Below are 21,851 nucleotides of genomic sequence, written 5' to 3'. Positions count from 1 at the left end.
AAAATAAAAAATGAACCTGTACACAGCACTGAAAGGGACTGCCTGAGAGATATAGGATCAACACGGAGACATCTCAAAGCTATACTCTGTGTGGAAGAAAGTTCCAGAAAAACAAAGTATTAAAGTGTTTATAGTAAGTTTAATTATATATAAAACAACATGACATTTGGTCTGGGATACACGCCGGTGCGGTTTTACCTGTGGGGAAGGGAGGCTATGACTGGGATGGGCACAGCAGGGACTGGGCAGCCCCGGGAGCTGTACCATTTCTTTCTAAAGCTGGGCAGTGAGTACAGTAACATGGGCTATGCTCCACTCTTGGTCACAAGAACTGCTTAAAAAAAAAAAAATTTAACAGCAGGAACCTTTGGCTTACTTGTAAATCATATACAAACCTACCATGAATATCTTTGGAAGGTTAATGTTTTTAAAAATCCCTTATATATGAATATAGTTCCTTATCCCAATACATTGCTCAGAGGAAACCCCTCAGGAAAGACCCCGGTGGAAAACCCTAGAGGCAACCTCCTGGGTAGACAACAGGCCTCCAGTTTCGCTCCCACTCTCCCAACCCAACTGGGATGCCACCAATGCAGTGAGCACACAACCGGGCAGGGCCTTTAAAGTCGGGTCCCACTGTTCCACCAACAGAACGTTCTCTCTGTAGCCAGGGTGAGTCTGCTTGCTCTCTATTCAACCCATTCTTTTCTTTTCTTTCTTTTTTTTTTTTTTAAAAGATTTTACTTATTTACTTGATAGACAGAGATCACAAGTAGGCAGTGAGGCAGGAAGAGAGAGGAGGAAGCAGGCTCCCTGCTGAGCAGAGAGCCTGATGCAGGGCTCGATCCCAGGACCCTGAGATCGTAACCTGAACGGGAGGCAGAGGCTCAACCCCACTGAGCCACCCAGGCGCCCCAACCTGTTCTCTTCTCTTTCTACCCGACCTGTCCCTTCCTGTGGTGTCACTCCTGCTCTGCTGACTACGCCCTCACACGTCCCAGAAATTCTCTGCCATGAGAAAACTGGCTCTCCACGTGCAGGTCACTCCACCCTACCCCCTCTCCTTCGCCCAAACCAGGCTTTCCCCAAAGACGCTGCCATTCTTAAAAGCCCTCAACGTGTGAGCTGATGACATTTCCCCACCCAGCACCGCTGCGGCCCTCCAGCGTGTGCTGCTTCTCCCGCATCACTTCACCACATCCTCCTCCTTCAGTCACCAAACTTTAGAACTCCAGCAGAATCTTCGAATCCTTCCTCTTTTGTAACTATTCACATCCAGTGAGGAAGCGGTCGCTTGGACTCTGCCTCTGGGGGTCTCCTCAGAACCCCCTCCTCCCTCCCGTCCCTGTCAAGGGCCCTCCTCGGTCTCCCCTCACTGCTCCCCTGGGTCACTGCTCACTCGCGTCACTGCTCAGCCTCTCTCTGCCTCCAGGGCCTGCCCTGTACCAGTTTACCTGCCACACGGGTTCCTCTGTCTTCCTGACAGGACTGAAATAAAGCTCCTGATTCACGGACACCTGCCCCAGGATAACGGCTCATCTTCTTCTCCCAGGTCCTGTCCACACCCAGCCCAAGAGGACATCCTATTAGCTCTGCTCTCTTAGTAAATCAAGAACCCGACCTCTTCGCCACTTCCATGGCTTCTAGCCAGGTCCAGGCCACTGTCACCTGTCCCGTCCCATGGACAACTGCAGCAGCTCCCTGTGGAGTTCACGCCACCTGCCCCTCACCACACCCATTCTGTTCTCCTCACAGCAGCCACGGCAAGCCTGTTAAGATCTGGCTCAGAGTTTATCATCCCTCTCCTCGGAACCCACAGTGACTCCCCAGCCTCACCTCCAAGGACTCCCCCTCTGCTCCTAGTGTCCTGGACGTCCCGGGGAGTACACCGAGCCCACTCCTACCTTGGGGCCCTTGCTCTGGGGTTTTCCCTCCCTGGAATGTTCTCCCTGGAAACCACCTGGCTCACACCTCCGCCTCACACATATCTGGTTCCTGCTCCAACCTCATCCCTGGGGCCAGAAGGCCTTACCTACCAGTCTAGTCTGTACTGCACCCTGCTCCACTCTCTCCCACAGCAATTCTGTGTGCCCTGCCCTGGTCTTTTCCTATCAACCGATCACAAGCTAACACATCACATCAATTTGGTCACTGAAGTAGTTACTTTCGCAGTACACTCTCCTGCCTCACAAAAATTGAAGTTCCATGAGGGCAAGGCCCCATCTGGGTTCTATTCATTCCCTTACCTCAGGGGCCTAGAACGGGGCTGGACACACAGTGGGTGTTCCACTAATGTTTGCTGAGGGAACACATGCACTTCCTTCCACCCAGCCTGGGGACCCCCTGGCTTTGCGAGCGTCCATCTCTAGTACCACAGTCCTCCATCCCGTCTCCACACCCACGCCTGAGGTCACACCCAGGATAGGCTGATTCCTGAGACACAGCCAACTCTCAGGCCACAAATTCAGAAAATCCTGCTCTTGAAGCATGACCTGTCTTCCGGCATTTCTGATCCAATCCCCCCTCAGGACATCTGTTCTTTGACTCCACCGAGGACCCAAGCAAATGGACGCCTCCTGTTCCCTGCTAACCACCAGTCCCTCCCTGACTTCATTTCTCCCTCTCTCTAGCTTTGATTCATCTTTAACTGCCCTTCACTAAATCCTCAAACTTTCCTCAAACCCAGCAAAGCCTCCGACCTAAATAAATTTAGTGGAAATAAATTTTCCACTAAAGGGTCTCAGAGTGCTTCTAAAAAAAAGTCCTGATACAAACAGCCCATACTGATGTCACTACGCATTTCAGGTCAACACCCTGAAGGAGACCTTCCAATCTGTAGAAATCCTCCTACTGTATCCTGGCGCCAACCGGCTTCCCACTGTCCGCGGTGACCCTCCCTTTAACATCCAACACGGCCCCTCCTCCACGGCCTCAGAAAATGGTTGCTCACACCACAGGGAGGATGATCGGAAATTACCTCATCTGTAATCTGCAGCCATGTCTTCCTTGCCCTCTCCCCTGCTATTCTCCTGTCCCTCCCGCTCTATTCCCACTAAGGACCAGTCCCTCCCTCCAGCTTCCACATCCTGTCTTCTCCGGCTGCTGTCGCAGGAACCTTGCTCAGTGACACCCTCTGCTCCTTTCAACACCCCCACAGGTGTGAAGGCTGAGGAGGGTGTGAAGGCAGCCAGGGTTCTCAACCTCCCTCCCCGGCTCCCTCTGAAAGGACGAACTGATGTCCCTGATGCCACATTCCTTCCAACATCTTATTCTCAATACAAATGCCCGTCATCTTCTTCAAAGAGAAGTAGGACCATCTCACTTCTCTGCTCTGAAACTTCCAATACTTTCCCAGCTCACAGACCAATCCCTAAGTTCTCCTCACAAGCCCCAGCTCCCCCACCTCACCTCCACATCTTTCTGAGCTCCTCGCAGTCTGTTCCCCACCCTCGAGTCCTGCCCTCTTCCTATTTCTCAACACACTGAGCAAGCTCCCGAAACAGGGTCTTTTCACTGGCTCCTCCCTGTCTGCAGTGCCCTTTCTGTGACTACAGCATGCGTTCCCTCACCTCCCTCAGGCCTCTGCCCAAACGCCCTCCTTCTCGGAAAGGCCTCCGTCCCCCTCCAGCTCCTCCTGCCCTCACTCATGTTTTGTTTGGTTTTAAATATTGTATTTATTTGACAGACAGAGGTCCCAAGTAGGCAGAGAGGCAGGCAGAGGGAGAGGGAGAAGCAGGCTCCCTGCTGAGCAGAGAGCCTGATGTGGGACTCGATCCCAGGACCCTGAGATCATGACCTGAGCCGAAGGCAGAGGCTTTAACCCACTGAGCCACTCAGGTGGCCCCTTGCTTGTGTTTAGGGCACTTCACAACATCTGGTATTATTTTACTGTCTGTCCCACTCTTTTCAAAGGAAAACTCTTAGGAGAGGAACAGCTGTGATGTATCACTGCTGTTTCCCAGTGTGAACACATAGCCGGCCATAGAGTGAGCTGAATGAAGCTGGATCCTGTGTGTGGAAAGGGAGGCCTCCATTCTGGCTGAGCAGCTGGGTAGACGTCAAGTACAAAGGAGAAGATGGAGGGGCAGGATCAAGTGCTGCAATGCGGCCATGCCAAGATTAAGGTGCATGGGGCGTACTCCAGAGAGGAAACCCTCTCTCTAGGGGAATTCATCCACTCCCTGGCTCGAGCACTGTCTATAAGCTACCGAGTCCCCGAGCGGCACCTGTAGCCCAGATCTTTTTACCAAACTACAGATTCACGTTGTAGACTGCCTACATGCTTCTTCATGCAGCACTTTCAACTCAGCATGGGTAACACTGAACGGAGATCCCATTCCTCACGCCCTCCCGCAAACATTCTTCTTCCGGCATCAACTGGCACCGTCATCCGCCTTGTTCCTCAAGCTAGAAACCTTGGAGTCTTTCTCAACTTTCAACCCTATATCCAATTGCTCTGCCAAATCCTGCAGATCTGATCTCCCACCCAGCTCTAAAATGCTTGCACTTCTCTCCTTCAAGGCTTATGCAGCTCCTCTACTCTAGGCCGCCATCATTTCCTGCCTGGATGGCTGTGACCCCCTACCAACAAACGCTTTCCCCTTACGAACTCTGGCTCTGCACCAACATGTGACAGGAAATGCTGATCTATTCAACATCTTTACAACCGTATTCTAAACCACGGGATATTTTGTTTTTCGTATTGCCCAATTTGGACACCAGAGCATCTGAAGTCAAACGCAGGAAAGCAACCAACATACAGTAATGCCATGGAAAAGTAAAACACCCAGTCTTATATGTGTTCCCATTTTTTTAAACTATGTTTCTCACATTTCAGTTGAATAAATTATAAAGTTGTTTGCAGAAAAAAAAGTTATCTCAAAAAATATCATACCCTGGGTGGCCCAGTCTGTTAAGTGTCTGACTCTGGCTCAAGTCATGATCTCAGGGTCCTGGGATGGAGCCCCACATTGGGCTCCCTGCTCCACAACGAGTCTGCTTCTCCCTCTCTGCTGTTCCCCCCTCTTGTGCTTGCTCTCTTTTATTTTATTTTTTTTTAAGATTTTATTTATTCATTTGACACACAGAGATCACAAGCAGGCAGAGAGGCAGTCAGAGAGGAGGAAGCAGGCTCCCTGCTGAGCAGAGAGCCCAATGCGGGACTCGATCCCAGGACCCTGAGATCATGACCTGAGCGGAAGGCAGAGGCTTAACCCACTGAGCCACCCAGGCACCTGCTTGCTCCCTTTTAAATAAATAAAAAAATAAAATAAATACATTAAAATTATTATAATTTTATTTATATTTATATTTATTAAAATAAATTAATTAAAATTATTAATTAAAATTTTAAAAATTAAACTAAAAAATAAATAAAATTTTAAAACATCATACCTGAATAACAGCACTAAACCAACATGTATTGCCAACATTCTTCAACCCAACGGGCCACCCGTCAACTCTCCTCCAGCCGTTAGGGTTGGGATGTTCTCCCCAGACTTCACAGCGTTTTCTCTTGGAGCGTTTCGTCTCTGCGGAGGCTGCCTCATGCATCCTGTTTGGTACCAACACACCACGTATCCAGAAAGGAAAAAGGGAAGGAACAATGTAGTATATACGGAGAATACTGGTAATCTTCATTGGATAATCCAAAATGCCAGATCAACTATTTACTGGGTCGTTGCTGGCTATATAGTAATTATAAAATTATAATACAAGTGAAAAGTGAGATTTAGACAGAGATCTTAATCCTTCCATCAGAGACTATGACTTCTAAGGTCCATGATGGAAGTGAGCTGATGCTCAAGCCTATTTATGGCTACTGTACTTCAAGTTTTAGATTTCAACAACAGTGCCCTATCTGAGACCTTGCCATTGAAAAAGGCAAGAGAGATACTCTGCAAACAATAAGAGACTTTTAACGGCCTACCACACAAAATCCAGCCCTAGGTTTCCCTGGAAGAAAGAGCTCAGCGGTGTGAGGGAATAAACGTGTCTGGAAACCGACCACCCACCATCAGAACTGGAGGTTTACGAGCAATACCGGACAATCACCAAATGAGCACCAGTTCAAAAAACATAGTCCTGGTCCCTCCTGGATGGGGTAGTTGAGTGTTAACTTTCATTTTCAAAGAGCTGGCAAGAGGCCCTCGAAGTTTACAAAGTCTCCGGGTTGAGAGAGGGAATACTGTCAGATGCTTGCACGATGACGGGGTTTCTCGCCCCAGCAACTGTACTACCACAGCCTGTAGTAGCTTTTACTCAAGACCATAGCTGCTGTAAGACCCTTATCATGTTTGGCTTTGTCAAAGAGCAAACCAAAGAGTAAGTAAGTTAATGTGAACTTAAATTTTCCCCTAAAAGAAATTTCACTGGGATGCAATTAAAAGACCTTGGCTGGATGGTCCCTCACTGGCATCCACAGCTATTACTGCCTTCGACCTAGACACTCATGCGGGGAGTGAGGAAGACAGATAACTTCACTAACCTGTTCAGATCTCTTCCATCAGCTTGAATTTTGGGGGATTCCAGTAGACTCAAAGCAATGGCAGCTTGAAGATCGTCTTTGTTATCATGGGTAAGGTCTATCACTTCTGTAAGATAACAGAAATTCTGTTAGTCTACATGCAGGAAACACTGCCCTCCTGGTTGTATGGTGGGGAAAAGAAGGCAAAAGCATTCACAAAGCTCGATATGCTCCCTAGCTTTCACTACAATGGCTCATCTGTGGAACAACTTGACTGCCCTGTGCCAGAGCCACAGGAGTAGCTCACAGCTACTTCAGATCAGCTTGAGATGAGCCAACGGGCCATGAGAATACTGACTTCTGAAGTCTTACTCCACAGAGTAAAATCCACATCCCGTCTCTGTAGGACAAGTCATCTCTTTACCTGTCATCATAAAACATCATAAACATAAACATCATAAATCATCATAAAACATCAGCTAAATATCAAACATTCAAGGTGCAGGTATTTTCAATCTCATACAAACTATCCTGGAGAATAGAGGACATACTCCCCAATTCCTTTTATGAAACCAGCCTAACACCTAGCTATAGCCCAAGCCCATCCAAGAATAGTAAGAAAGGTAAAACAACAAACTCACGTACAAGTGCAGACATGAAAAACAAAAAACAAACAAACAAAAACAAGGTTTTAGCAGATAAAATCCAATAATGTACCCCCAAAAGCAAATATTAAGAACAAGTGGAGGTAACTGCAGAATGAAATCTGAGTTAACAGGAGAAAATAGAGCACCAGAATATGCTTAAAGGAATCATCATCTCAGTAAGTACAGAAAAAGTACTTAATAACAACAGTCAACCTGTATTCAGGAATAAAAACCCCAAGCCAGCTGAGAAGTAAAGACAGTATTTGTAGGCTAAGAAACAGAAGCCATGAAAAGCCTACAGCAAACTTTATACTTAATTGTGAAATGTAAAACACATTTATTTTAAAATCAAAACTAAGACAAAAATGTTTACTATCAGGGCTTTTATTCAACCTGGTTCTGGATGTTCTGGCCAATTCAATAAGAAAATAAAAGAAACTTGGGACACCTGGGTGGCTCAGTCAGTTAAGAGTCTGACTCTAGGTTATGGTTCAGTTCACGATTTCAGGGTCATGGGATTGAGCCCTGCGTCAGGCTCCATGCTCACAGCAGGAGAGTCCTGAGAATCTCTCTCTCCCTTTCCCTCTGCCCCTCCCCTCGCTCTCTCTCACATAAATACATAAGTAAAATTAAAAAAAAATATATATATATATATAAAGATTGGAAAATAAGAAACACAGTCATCACAATTCACAGATAATAATCACCTATGAGAGAAACCCAAAATAATCTACAGAAAATAGTTATCGAATGATAAGAGGTAATTAGATAAAAGATCAATGCACTAAAGTTAAGTGAATTTTGACAGATGAGCAATGAAGGACATTTAATTTATAAAGGAAAAAAAACCCCACAAAGAACACAAAACTGCAGTAATCAAGAGTGTATGCTACTGGCATTGGAACAGGCACACAGATCAATGGGAAAAAAGAACTGAGAGACCAGAAATAAACCCTCCCATTTATGGTCAATTGATTTTTTATTTTTTTTAATCGCCCAACATGAAGCCCGGTGTGGAGCTTGAACTCATGACCCTGAGATCAAGACCTGAGCTGAGATCAAGAGTCAGACGCTTAACTGACTGAGCCACACAGGAGCCCCAACGGTCAACTAAATTTTTGAAACAGGTACCAAGACAATTCAACAGGGAAAAAAAATACCTTCTCAACATGTCGTACTGGGAAAACAGGATACCCACATGCATAGAGTGATCTTTAACTCCTACCTCACACCCTTTACAAAAATGAAGTCAAAGAGGACCAGACTCTCAAGAGCAACTCTTAGAAGAGTTAGAAGAAAACACAGGCACACATTTTCATGACCTTGGATTAGGCAACTGTGTCTTAGAAATGATGATGACACCCAAAGCACAAGCAACGGAAGGGAAAACAGATAATTAGCATCAAAATGGAAAACCACAGGCTTCAAAGGACACTGTCAAGAAAGTGAAAAGACAACTCACAGAATGGGAGAACATTTTCACAAACTGTGTATCTGCTAGGACACCTATGTATGGAATATATTTTTAAAAAACTCCTGCAATAGAATAATAAAAAAACAAATAACCCAATATTAAAAACAGTCAAAGAATGTGAACAGACGTTTCTCCAAGGAAGATACAGAGATGCCAATAAATACATGTAAAGACACTCAACATCATCAGCCATTAAGGAAATACGTAAATCAGAACCACACTGAACTATCACCTCAAACCCACCAGGATGGCTATTAGAAAAACCTACAAAGAATAACAAGTGTTGGGGAAGATGTGGTGAGACTTCAGAAGGCTTGTGCACCACTGGCGGGATTGTAAAATGGTGCAGCGACTGCTATGGGAAACAGTACAAGGGTTCATCAAAGAAATAAAAATAGAGCGACCACCTGAGCCAGGGATCTCACTTCTGGGTATGCATCTGAAAGGCCTGAAAGCAGGGTCTCGAAGTGATCTCTGCACCTCCTCTGCACCTCCGTGTCCACAGAAGCACTGTTTATGACAGCCAGGCAGTAAAAGCTGCCCAAATCCCCACCAATGAATAAATGGGCAACGACGTGTACTATCTCCATACAACAGTGTAGGACTCAGCCTTGAATGCGAAGGATACCCTGGCACAGGCTATGGTATGAACCTCGAGGACATTATGCTGCGTGAAGGACGCTAGTCACACAAGGACAAATACTGTGGGATTCCGCTCAGAGCAGTCAAACTCATAGAAAAGCAGGACGGTGGCTGCCAGGGGCTGAAGGGAGGGTGAATGGAGAATTACTGTTGAGTGGACACAGGTTTCAGGTTTGCATGATAAAAAAATTCTGGAGATCTGTTTCACGACAATACAAACATACTTAATACTACTGAACTGTTATGTTTAAAAATGGTTAAGATGGTAAACTTTGCATTATGTGTTAACAACTAAAAAAAAGGAATCCCAACTAATAAATTATGAAATCACCAATAAAATAAAAGCATTGCAGCAACAATCACCAGTGGCTGCAGAAAACACTAGGTGGGGGATTTTATAATAAACAGATCAAGCTGATAATATTCTGAACACACAGAGGGCAATGGGACATCACCTGCTTCTTCGCTATGACAAAACAGAAGATACACTATACACACGACACTACCTGTGACACCGTCATGTCAACTAAGCATCTAAGTCTCTAGGAAATTTGCTGATTGAAATCAGAACACATTCCAGAACACATGAAATCTGAGAGAACAAAGAGCCTGATTTCTCTGGACCGTAATGTACAAGAAAGAAAGAGGGGGAAATTATAGAGAGTGTCTTAAAAGACACTCAAGCATATTTAATGTTTTAACGTCACCTGGATCATTATTTTCACAAACCAAATGGAGACATATCATTAATGAGATGAACAGAGAGATTTCTACACTGGTCTTTGGGATTAAGGAATTATTAATTTTTAAAATGTGACAATGTGGCAGCTATGAAAACCATCCTCTTTTAGAAATATTAAAACAAGAAATTTGAACACAGGATTGTTACATGACCCAGTAACCCCATACATATATGGGTATATATTCTAAATATATATATGTATCTGGGTATATATAATATGCATGCCAGTCACAAATATATATAGGTATATATCCTAAAGAATTAAGAACAGATACTCAGTGAAACAGAATGGGAAACTTGAAAATCCAATATAACACAGAGCTGTTACTACAGATCAATGGGTAAGTAAAGTCTTTTTAATAAAAGTATCCTTTAGTATTAGGATAACTGCAGAGCTGTATGGGGCCAGAGAGTGGTGAGGAATCAGACTGTACCCTGTGAAGCCTGTTTGGGATTTTCTATCTCCCTCCCCCACTACCCCTCCCTAGCTCACATGTGTGTGTGCGTGCACACGCTCTCTCAAATAAATAAATCTTTAAAAAAAGAAAAAGAGGGGTGCCTGGGTGGCTCAGTCGTTAAGCATCTGCCTTCAGCCCAGGTCGTGATCCCAGGGTCCTGGGGTCAACCCCTAAATCGGGTTCCCTACTCGGCGGGGAGCCTGCTTTCCCTCTCTCACTCCCTGCTTGTGTTCCTGCTCTCATTGTCTCTCTCTCTGTCAAATAAATAAACAAAATCTTAAAAAAAATAAACAGAAAAATAAAAAAAGAAAAACGTCGGATGAAAAGAGTTATTATTTGCACTGAAAGATACATATGAGGATATTCATAACAGCATTGATCAGAATAGCTCAAAACTGCAAAAGTCCAAATATCCATTAACTCCATCTGCCCTAGTTGATGGCTCCCTCTTCCAGAAAGCCTCCTTGGTTTCCAAAGTCCCGTTCTCCCAGCTCTCCTGGGCTTCCTCCAACCTCCCTGGACACTGTCCACCTACCCTGGCCTCTGAGCACTGGGAATGTCCACTGTTCAATCACTGACACGTTCTCTTCCGTGCACCCCAACCCCTTGAAAAGCTCCCATGGTCCCCTAACTTCGCATCCCATTCTCAAGTTTATGATTCTAAGTTTTTTCTCTCTGCGGCCAGATCCCTCCCCTGAGCCACACGCTTGGATCCTCACTGCCTTTCCAACACTCCACCTGACGTCTAGCAGGTGCCCCAAACTCAGCACTCTCGTCATCTGCCACCCAGATCTGCTCTAGTAGCAGTCATTCCAGGGTGCTTAGTGCAACGCCAGCATTTTTGCTGCTTAGGGAAAAAACCCAGGAGCTAACTTTAAGTCCTCTCTCTTCCACACCCCTTATCTCTGCTGTAAGCAAATCCCACTCGGCAGGTGCTCCTCAGGCTCCCACCACTACCTGCTGACCCACGCCCCCAGAACCTGCAAAGCCGCCTCATGGTCCGGGGCTCCCTGCTCTGACCCAGGCTCACCACCTCCCCTTGCAATTCTGTTCTCAACAGAATGACCTTTAGGAAATGGAAACCAGTGAACATCATTCCTGCTCCAAGCTCTCCTCGGGCTAGCCTCTAGCAAGAGGAAAAGCCAACCATGTAAGGAAACTGCAGGACCTCCTGGTCCATCTGTGCCTCACCTCTCAGCCACTAAGGACAGCCTCCTGGCTGTCCTTGAGCAGTACACCCCCATTTTAAGACCTCACTGACTCCCTCACCTCCCTTCCACCTTCTCAGAAGGCTCCGCCTAGTAAAAATCCAATCCCTGGCACTCCTTTTTTTCATTTCTTTCATTCCATCCTTTACTTTTCTCTGTGGTACTTATCATCCTGATATGCAATACAATTTACTCATCAACTTGTTGATCTCACGCACGAGAAAGTAAGCTACACGAAGGCAGGGATACTATTTCTTCTGTTTATTTCCAGTGCTTAAAAGAGCACTTGGCACATAGTAGGTGTTCATTAAATAAATGCAGAATGAATGAATAAGTTAATCTATGTAATTGCTTAGAAATAGACATGGCACACTGTAATGGTAATTAACTATTATTAGCACTATTCCAAAAGGGTTGATGGGATTGATAGGAAACTCACGTATTTTTCGCTAGTTCACGGCAGGACCAAGACACCATGTACCTACTTGCTAATGCTTCTTTGCTGGCCGTGTTCCCCTCGCCTTCAGATGGTTCTGTAGCAACAGTGTCCGGACTGGGCTCTTTAACTCTTTCCTCAGTGAGAAGGCTGACAGCTTGGGTGATGTCACCATTACTGGCCTGAAGAAAGAGGAAAAAAAACAGAGATTTCAAAAGTAAAGCATCTCAGCATTTAAAATAAACAAGAAGTCAGTTTTTTGGTTTAATTCCTTACTACACCCTGTAACATTCTGAGGAAGTCAGGGCCTCATTCTAGGGTAGAAAGTAGAAGAAAGACAGTACGGGGGAGGACAGTGAGTGTACCATGCTCGAAACATCCAAATTCCTGGTATGGGAGGGGGAGCCACCTTGTTCTGACTTCCCATCACACGCAAACAAGAATGAAACCCTGCTGGAGATCTGTTCCCACTGCTCCAGATGCTACCACTCCCGATTTCACAGATTAGCTGAGGCCTGGTGTGTCAAAAGGGGGCTGGCAATGAAGACAGAGATTCTAAATGAAGTCAGTCTCTACAATAAACATGCCAAGCAGTTACCATATTCTATAGCAGTGACCGTATTTCTCTTTGTTTTTAACTTTTTATTAGGGCAACTTTCTAACACACACAAAGGCAGAGGGAACGTATAGCTGAAGCCCAGGCACCCATCACTCACCTTCAACAATTATCAAGTGATGCTCTATCTGACCTATTCTGCCTAACTTGCCCAGACTCTCTGAAGCAAATCTTAAGTATCTTATCTGTACATCAGAACGTACCTTTCAAAAATATAATCCACAATGTTACTACCACACCTTAATGGTAACAAGTGTTTTACTCTCAAATCATTAGCTCCAACTTGCCTAACTCAAAAGACTTTAATGTGTGTTTGTGTTTGAGTCAGGATCCATGTAAAGGCTATACAATGCAACTGACTGATGCGTTTCTTCCATTCTTTTGCCCTGGAGGGTTCCTCCAGTCCCCAGCTTCTCCACCTTACTGGATCATTGATGATACTGGGCCATCTGACCCAGAGAGCTCCTGTCCCTATATGCACTTTCGTTTGGCATAATAATAGCTTGACCTGATCTAACTATGATATGGACAACTGTTTTAAAGCCTGTTGACGAACGGTGGCCTTGAAACTAACCTTCAGAGCTTCATGAAGAAAGGAAGGGTCCTGAATGCCTGTGATTTCTCGTAGTTGGTTTAACAGCATTTGGCAGCTCTATATTTGAGAAACAAACAACAAACAAACCACAGACAGGTCAGTCACAAAGCAAAGCTGGATATGTTTAAAGAATTTAAGTACAAGCAACCTGGATAATCAGGTGTGAGATTGTATATTTACCTTCAAGAACCGAAAAGCTCCAAAGAAGGTACTGTCAGACACATTCTAAAATGCCAAATCTTGGGGTACTGGGTCACGATCTTGGGGTTGTGGGATCAAGCCCCATGTCAGGCCCCATACTTGGCACAGAGTCTGTTTAGGATTCTCTCTCCCTCTTCCTCCCAACCCCCCCAACTGCAGTGGTGTGCTCTTCCAAATAAACAAATAAATAAAATCTTTAAAAATAAAAAATAAAATAAAATAAAATAAAAATGTGAAATCCATTACTCTTTTAAAAGCTTAATCATGAAAAATGCTTTTGGCGCTTGTGGAAAAATTATGAGTAAAAACTATTAAGTAAATAAAACATTTAAATGTAGTATCTAGCTCTCGTAGTAGCTGAAAGCGCCTGAGGTTTCTCTTTCCGTGAGTACTCCAGAACTAGGTCATACAAAGAGTCCAGGGAATTTGCATGGATGTCAAGATGTGCTATTTTCAGCTTCACTGCACATGCCATTTTTGTGTGTCATTTTTCACTGACAATAAATTTCCAGTCACGTAATTAACAAGTGATACCACCAACATCATATTGAAAACTACGGGTTTGATGACTTAAAAAGAAGTATAGACGGAACTATGATTTTCTGAATTATACATAAAATCCCAGGGGGAATAAAATATGGAGTGCTTTCCCTTCATTTAATCCGAATCATGGAAAAACCTATCTCGTTAACGTTCAGCTACCACAAGATCAGTTTATAATCCCTTTGCAGCTTATAAGTCTTCACTGGAACATTTTACCCTGTTTTGCACAAAGACAAAAGTTAACATTTAACACCTAATTTTTACAAGCAAGCTCAATAAAAAGAACTGGTTGGCCCAATTCTTCAGATGATTATTGAAGATGAAATAAATCAGGGATGCCTGGGTGGCTCGCTCAGTTAAGCATCTGCCTTCAGCTCAGATCATGATCTTGGGGTCCTGGGATGGAGCCCCACATTGGGCTCCCTGCTCAGTGGGGACCCTGTTTTTCCCTCTCCCTCTGCTCCTCCCCTTGCTTGTGCGCGCTCTCTCTCATATAAATAAATCAAATCTTTTTTAAAAAGAGTTCAAATTTAATTCAGCGAGGGGAAATCATTCCTAAGGTTATTCTAGAGTTAAGTCCCAATTCAATACTTGATAACTCCCGTCCACTATCTTTCAGTTAGTAATATGTCTCTAAGAGGCAGTCCATGCTGTCAGCTGTAACAGAAATAGTATCCTATGTTTTTCAACAGCTGAGGGCCCAATGCAACACTTAAATATCACACAACTAGAAATAACCAACTGAAACAGCCCTGCACAGTGCTCAGAAAAGCAGCAACAGCCTTTCTGCTCTAGTCATGGGCCACAGTCACAGGCTAGAAATGGAACCCGACCCCGCTGAGACCAGCAGTCTTGGAGGCTATGAGTCTTGTCGAAGGCAGTCATTGCCTGAACACAGGGAGAGTGCTATCAGACTAAAAGGTGTCCAGATTTAGCCTTGGCAAATGCTGGAAACACAAGCATGGAATTTTAGAAGAACAATGTATCCGAAAGTTTTTTGCAGGGGGCATGTGGGTGGCTCAGTCAGTTAAGCGTCCCACTCTTAACTTCAGCTCAGGTCATGATTTTAGGGTTGTGAGATTGAGCTTCAGGTCCTGTCTGACACTCAGCATGGAGTCCACCTAAGATGCTCCCTTTCCCTCCACCCCTCCCCCTGAGTGTACTCTCTCTCAAAAGAATAAATAAAAATAAAATTAAAAAATAATGATAATAGGGGCACCTGGGTGGCTCAGTGGTAAAGCCTCTGCCTTCGGTTCAGGTCATGATCCCCGAGTCCTGGGATCAAGCCCCGCATTGGGCTCTCTGCTCAGCAGGGAGCTTGCTTCCTTTCTCTCTCTCTGCCTGCCTCTCTGCCTACTTGTGATCTCTGTCTAATAAATAAATGAATAAACAACCTTAAAAAAATAATGATAATAAAAATAAAAAGGGTTTTTTCTTCCCCAACTGAATTCTAATTCCATTTCATTTCATTGTGTGAATCTATGTATCTCAATCATATACGATTTTCTAAAAAATCAGAATCAACATGTCCCAAGAAGCATGGGATGATACAGACCTTCCTCAACTTATGGTAGGGTCACGTGCCAGTAAACCCACTGTAAGTTGAAAGTATCATTAGTGGAAAATGCACTCAATATACCTAACCTGCAAAACATCGTAGCTCACCTAGCGGACCTCAGATGTGCTCAGAACTCCTACGTTAGCCTGCAACGGGAGAAGGGCATCTAACACAAAGCCTATTTTATACTAAAGTTTGGGTAGCTCATGGGATGTATAGATTGCTGTTCTGAATGTGAAAACGGGAACGGCTGTAGGGGTGCAGAAGGGCTGTAAGTGTACTGGTTGCCGACCCAAGATTGTGTGGCTCACTGGCCCTGCCCAGGGTCACCCGAGAAAAGCATGTCACACGTGGTGCCAGGCTGGGGAGAGATCAAAGTTTTAAATGCAGGGAATGGTTTCTACTGAATGCGCATTACTTTCACATCACTGTAAGGTCGAACTATTGTGTCAGGGACCGTCTGTCATTGGGAGGAGGATGGGAGCAGCGTCATTAGCCCTGAACTGGAACCAAGACAGCGGTGGGGTTGACAATCACACCGTCACCTCAAACTACTCTGTGCACCCACTGCCACTTAAGATTCACAGAAAATAATGCCAGTCAAAAAATAGCAGCTGACATACACTGCCTACTGTCAGCCAGGCATTGTGAGAAACATTTGTATAAACTAATTTCACCTTTGTAACAAAGCCGGGCTCGGTGCTAGGCCTATGCGACAGAGCCCAGGCATGGGAGGTCACAGCACTTACACAAGGTTATGGCCAGCGAAGGGCCACCTCCCTCGAGTCTACACTCCACTCTATGTTGGGCTATACCTGAGAAGACAAGGAACACAGGCAGGAGTACCTATTTCATGAGAAACCAGGCAATTACTTTCTTCCTGTGTTTTGATCTTGGTCTCTGCATCTTCCCAAGACCCCTCTGATCACAACCATGACCCTGATCACATCACGGTGGGTCAGTTCCAAAGCAGCCACCGTCAGGAAAGGACTGTACCTGAGGAAAACGCTATTTCTGACTGAATCTAAGGGCCATTACTCATAAGGAACACACATGTGCCACTAAGGAGAAACACTTCTGCCCACTTAAACTAGGACAGGATGACAAGTCAGTCAGGATAACGCGACAGTCTCAGGAGACAGGTGAATTGGTCACACCAGCTTCCTGCAGCTCCACAATTTCTTATTTATGTGGAGAACTATGGCAGTTTTCCCCATTTCCAGGTGTCCTGCCTGGCATGTGGCAAGCAGTTCTTTTGCATGTTTTAGGTAACAAAACCTAATAAACCTAGGCTGTCTTCCTTTCTGGGGTCCCAAAACACTTGACTGTAGCTTTGCAGGAAAATTTGAAACTGACCTCATTCCTCCAGTGATGAGTATTTTGCCTCACTTTAAATCAAACTTCTACCCTCCTGTTCTATTCTATGCCTTTCTTTTTTTTTTTTTATTTTTATTTTTATTTATTTATTTTTTTTATTTAAAGATTTTATTTATTTATTTGACAGAGAGAGATTACAAGTAGGCAGAGAGGCAGGCAGAGGGAGAGAGGAGGAAGCAGGCTCCCTGCTGAGCAGAGAGCCCGATGTGGGACTCGATCCCAGGACCCTGAGATCATGACCTGAGCCGAAGGCAGCGGCTTAACCCACTGAGCCACCCAGGCGCCCTGCCTTTCTTCACCCACTTGCTTTTTTCCCACTTAAATGCTGAATCACAGAGTGATCTTTTATTTTTTTAATTATTTTTTAAAGATTCTATTTATTTGACAGTCAGAAATCACAAGCAGGCAGAGATGCAGGCAGAGAGAGATGAAGGGAAGCAGGCTCCCCGCTGGCAGAGAGGCCGACCCAGGTCTCGATCCCAGGATCCTGAGATCATGACCTGAGCTGAAAGCAGAGGCTTTAACGCACTGAGCCACCCAGGCACCCCACAGTGTGATCTTTTGAAGTGGAAAGGAAACTAACCACGTGGCACCAACAGTAGGTATAACTCAACTGTCATGACAGTAGGAAGAGCTCTGACCAAGCCCATTCACATGCGGACAGTGATTAAGGACATCATCTCTGCTACTTGGAGGCCACCGATGTAAGGAGCATTTCAGTTTCAGAGATCTCAGAATGCCAAATAAATATGAATCAATGAACTCAAGTGTTCAAGTGTTAAACAATTCACCAATCATTACATTTGTCTGTGGATTAAAGCTCCACTCCCCTTTCGCCAGGGGAAATAGAGAAGAGTGAAACATTAATACATCTAGAATACACACAGGGGAAGAAAATAAACTCCAAGTTTCTCTTGTTTAAAAGCTACTGGGCACAGATGACAACGATGTAAAATCATTTTGCACAACTCCAAGAATAATATTCTACATGTTAATTCAAATCCAACCAGATCTTGCTATTCAAAGACCATTAACTGATTCTACATTCAACCTGCTCAACCTTTTCTCCTACTGGCTCCCTACCTCACAAATACATCCTCTGTCATGCCTTCAGGTGTTACTTTTACTACTTCCAGAAATGCCTCCTACATTGTGGCAACCTGCACTCATCTTACCTCCTTCTTAAAGTCGACCCCAAGAACTCTGGTCCACACTACTCTCTCCCTTTCTAAACTACCATATTGAGGGAAGGAATGAGCTTGTGAATGAAAGGGACTCCCCCATCTTTACCTGGTATTTCTCATCATATGGCTCTCTAGTTGTTTCAAATATGAAATTCTTGCCCACGTAAAGCAAGAATCATATAACATACTATCTTATCTAAAGGACAGTGCTGGCAACAGTTGGGACAAACACATAAACACCTTCTTTGTTATGGGAACCTCAGTCGCCCCTATATCCCTCTAATCCTTCCAACAGCCTTAAGAGGTAGGAATCATCATCACCATCACGCAGATCAGGAAACTAGAACTTACAAAACCCATTTTGTCATCAAATGTCTTGAATTAAAAGAAATCAGGGACACCTGGGTGGCTCAGTCCGTTAAGTGTCAACTCTTGACTTTGGCTCGGGTCATGATCTCGGGGTCGTGAGCTGGAGCCCGCATCGGGCTCCGCACTCAGCTTGGAGTCGGCCTGGGGTTCTCTCCCTCTCTCCCCTTCCCCCTGCTAGCATGCTCGTGCATTCTCACATGCACTTTCTCTCTCTCCTCCCTCTCAAATAAATAAAATCTCTTTTCAAAAACACAAATCAAAGATAACTATTATAAGCCCGAATATATCTCACAAGGATTAAGCCATGCTAACACACTTCACTCTCGTGAACATTTAGCCAAGCCTATGTTCTGTGGTACCTTCAACCCAAATCCTAAAAAGTGCTCTATGTTAAGTATTAATTTTACTGTAACAGACATATTAAGCTTATTAGAGTCCTAATGTATTACTAACTCAGTTTTTCCGGGCACTTCACAAGAAGCTGATTTAAATATTAACTTCACCATAAACATGAGGCTCTCTATACAGAGTACACACCCAGTGTGAGACAAGACAAACCCTGTGCGCCAGGCATAATGAACTCAAATAACTGGCAAGAGCCAACAAGTTTGCATTTTCTTGGCTAAATTCACATTGTTTTCATAAAGCAAAAAGCACTCTCTTTTCTTGCCCAGAGGCAGTGAAGACAGACAGGTACACACAAATATCTAGAAAGAAGAAACCCAAGCTTTCTGACCTCAGCTACTCGGTGACTTTGGTCCAATCTAGTCCACTTCTTTTAAAGCAAAGACCATCCTTCCTCCCAAAATAAGCAGGGAACAGTACTAGTCACATAACAAAAACATTAAGGTAATCGAGTTTTTATAATAAACACTAACTGGTGAAATCCTACTGCAACTAAAATCAAACTCCCTTTGATCAGATGAGGCAAATCTGTGAGATTACTAATTAAGAGTTTTAGCTTTAAAACACCTATTTTGGCATTGTGGTGCAAAGCTTTCTAGACTGTCCCATTCCTTCAAACAGGGATGCTGTATCATTTTGATGCACACATTTCCTGATCTCAACTGTCTATTCTTCCAAAGACATTTCTAAATTTGAAACTACGTGAATAGCTGATAAACGTTCTTTTACTCCAAAGTACCAACGTTCTTTGTAAGTGCGCCCAATAAAATTCCCTCCAAAATTAAATAAAGATCGGCTTTTCCAATTTTAAGAAGCTTAAATGCCCAAGGAAAGCAAAAGAAGAGCTTTAGGAATCAAAGGACATCTACAGCAGCAACTCCAGAAATCCAGTCTGGACATCAGAGTCTCAAATGCATTGAGAGCCTCCCATGGACGGACCCTCCCACCTTCCACAAAACAAGGACCTGGCCATGGAAGTCCCTTGTCCTTTCTTGGTTTTCTTTCCAGGAACAAATCTGTGTTTATTCCAAACTCAGGTTTACCCACACTGTGCCATAAGGACAGGACTCCCTAAAAAATGACAGATAATAGGTTTTGGTGGGTAAACCTAAACCGCCTGAAATAGGGTTACTGACAACTCGCTGTCATGACGTGAAAAGTAGGTTCATGGAGAAAAGGATTGTTCCAGTTCATCAACTGGCCCAAAGTTTTTAAAAAGCATTGAAAGCTTTTAAGATGTAGTCACTCTTATATGGTATAAAAGGGGTTGAACCTGGAATTAAAAGCCAGGAAAAAAAAAAAGGAAGTAATCACTGTTTCTCATCTCTTTTTTTCAAATGCACTGAGCAATTCCAACAGCACAGAACGATACAGAGTGAAAAGGAATTTCTCTCTTCTGTCCAACCAGTCCCACTTCCCAGGAGTAACCACTATTAATAGTTTCCAATATATCTTTCCAGAAGTGGCCTATGCTCATGAATATATCTTTTCATATTGAACACTGTGTTCATGAAACATTGTGATGAAACATTGTGTGAAACATTGTGTTCTTGCTTTTTTCATACTGTCGAACTCATTAAGACAATACTTTCTCATTTCTTTGAATACATGCCCCAGTCAAATACAAGAGAGGAGGCCAGGAAGCTTTTACAATAAGGACATATGGAATGCATCTTCACAAATCAGAGAAAATACCATTTTTAGCAAAAATTCAAAGGCTGAGAAATCAGAAAGATAAGGGCAAAATCAAATTTACATGCTTACAGTGTTACAAACCTAACAGTAAAATTAAAAGTTGTTAGGCGGGACTCAGTTTCTATTTGTGATAAATAAGCAGGACATGAGAGTAGTGAGGGACTGGATTAGGAAAGGTTCTAAATGTCAGTATGAGTTTGGACTTAATCTGATGAACAATGGAAAATCATCACAGGTCCCTCAGCAGAGCATAAATATGAGGGAAAATAATGGTGCTCTAAGGGGATTAATCCAGTACATGTGAACAGTCAGTTCAAAGGGAGCTAAGACTAGGGAAAGAAAACTTACCCGTGAGTTAGAGTACCACCAAATACACAGGTGTGATGAGACAGGGAGGGGGCCGAGAGGAGAACTGAAAAGGCAGGACGTACAGCGAACATCTCAGAGATGGAAAAAATGAGGCTTAGTCAAATATTCAAAACTGGATGCGTGAGAGAATGCTGCTGGCAATGACATAAAAAGTCACCAGCAAGAAAACCGACCAGTGTAATACACCACACTACCAGAGTGAAGGGTAAAACACCTGATGACCTTGACTGATGTAGGAAAGCATTTGACGAAACACCTTTTCATGATGAAAACAATCAGAAAACTAGGAACAGAAGAGAATTTCAACATGATAAAGTGCATTAAAAAAAAAAAAAATGAGGGCGCCTGGGTGGCTCAGTGGGTTAAAGCCTCTGCCTTCAGCTCAGGGCATGATCCCAGGGTTCTGGGATAGAGCCCCACATCGTGCTCTCATTCCTCCTCTCTCTCTGTCTGCCTCTCTGCCTGCTTGTGATCTCTGTCAAATAAATAAAATCTTAAAAAAAAAAAAGAAAAGAAAAGAAAAAAAACTCATAGTGAGTGGCATACTCAACAGTGAAAGACCAAATGCCACCCCCCTAAAATCAGGAACGAACCAAGGATGTCCACCTTCAGCGATGCTAGTCAGTGGTGTCCCGGAAGTTCTGGCCAGAACAATCAGGCAAGTAAAATAAAAGGTATCTGAATTAGAAAGGAAAAAGTACAACTAGCTCTCTTCACAGATGACAGGATATATACAACTCCAAAGAATCTACAAGAGTCACTAGAGCTGATAAACACATCCAGTGATGTTGATACAAAATCAACAGGCGAAAATCAGCTGTTTCTATACAGCAGCAATATACGATCTGACTCCAGGGTTCTGAGAC

General features: G+C 44.0%; 1 protein-coding gene across 7 annotated transcripts in view; it reads right to left on the bottom strand.

Moving 5' to 3' along the window:
• The window catches only part of USP28 (ubiquitin specific peptidase 28), a 57,552-nt gene that overhangs the window by 28,506 nt on the left and 7,195 nt on the right, over nt 1-21,851 (bottom strand). For all 7 annotated transcript variants that reach the window (XM_045080516.1, XM_013054861.2, XM_045080518.1 and 4 more), the window contains exons 2-5: nt 13,264-13,341; nt 12,123-12,255; nt 6,488-6,593; nt 5,395-5,554 (exon numbers count right to left, since the gene is read on the bottom strand). In XM_045080516.1, coding sequence (XP_044936451.1) covers nt 5,395-5,554; nt 6,488-6,593; nt 12,123-12,255; nt 13,264-13,332 — 468 coding nt within the window. In that variant the 5' untranslated portion in view covers nt 13,333-13,341. The remainder of the gene's footprint in view (nt 1-5,394; nt 5,555-6,487; nt 6,594-12,122; nt 12,256-13,263; nt 13,342-21,851) is intronic.

Source organism: Mustela putorius, unplaced genomic scaffold (genome assembly GCF_011764305.1).
Source record: "Mustela putorius furo isolate JIRA1106 unplaced genomic scaffold, ASM1176430v1.1 tig00000460_pilon_pilon_pilon, whole genome shotgun sequence".
In the NCBI taxonomy this organism is placed as follows: Eukaryota; Metazoa; Chordata; class Mammalia; order Carnivora; family Mustelidae; genus Mustela; species Mustela putorius.
The sequence above is the reverse complement of the archived record's forward strand: the minus strand, read 5'-3'. Positions and strand labels throughout refer to the sequence as shown.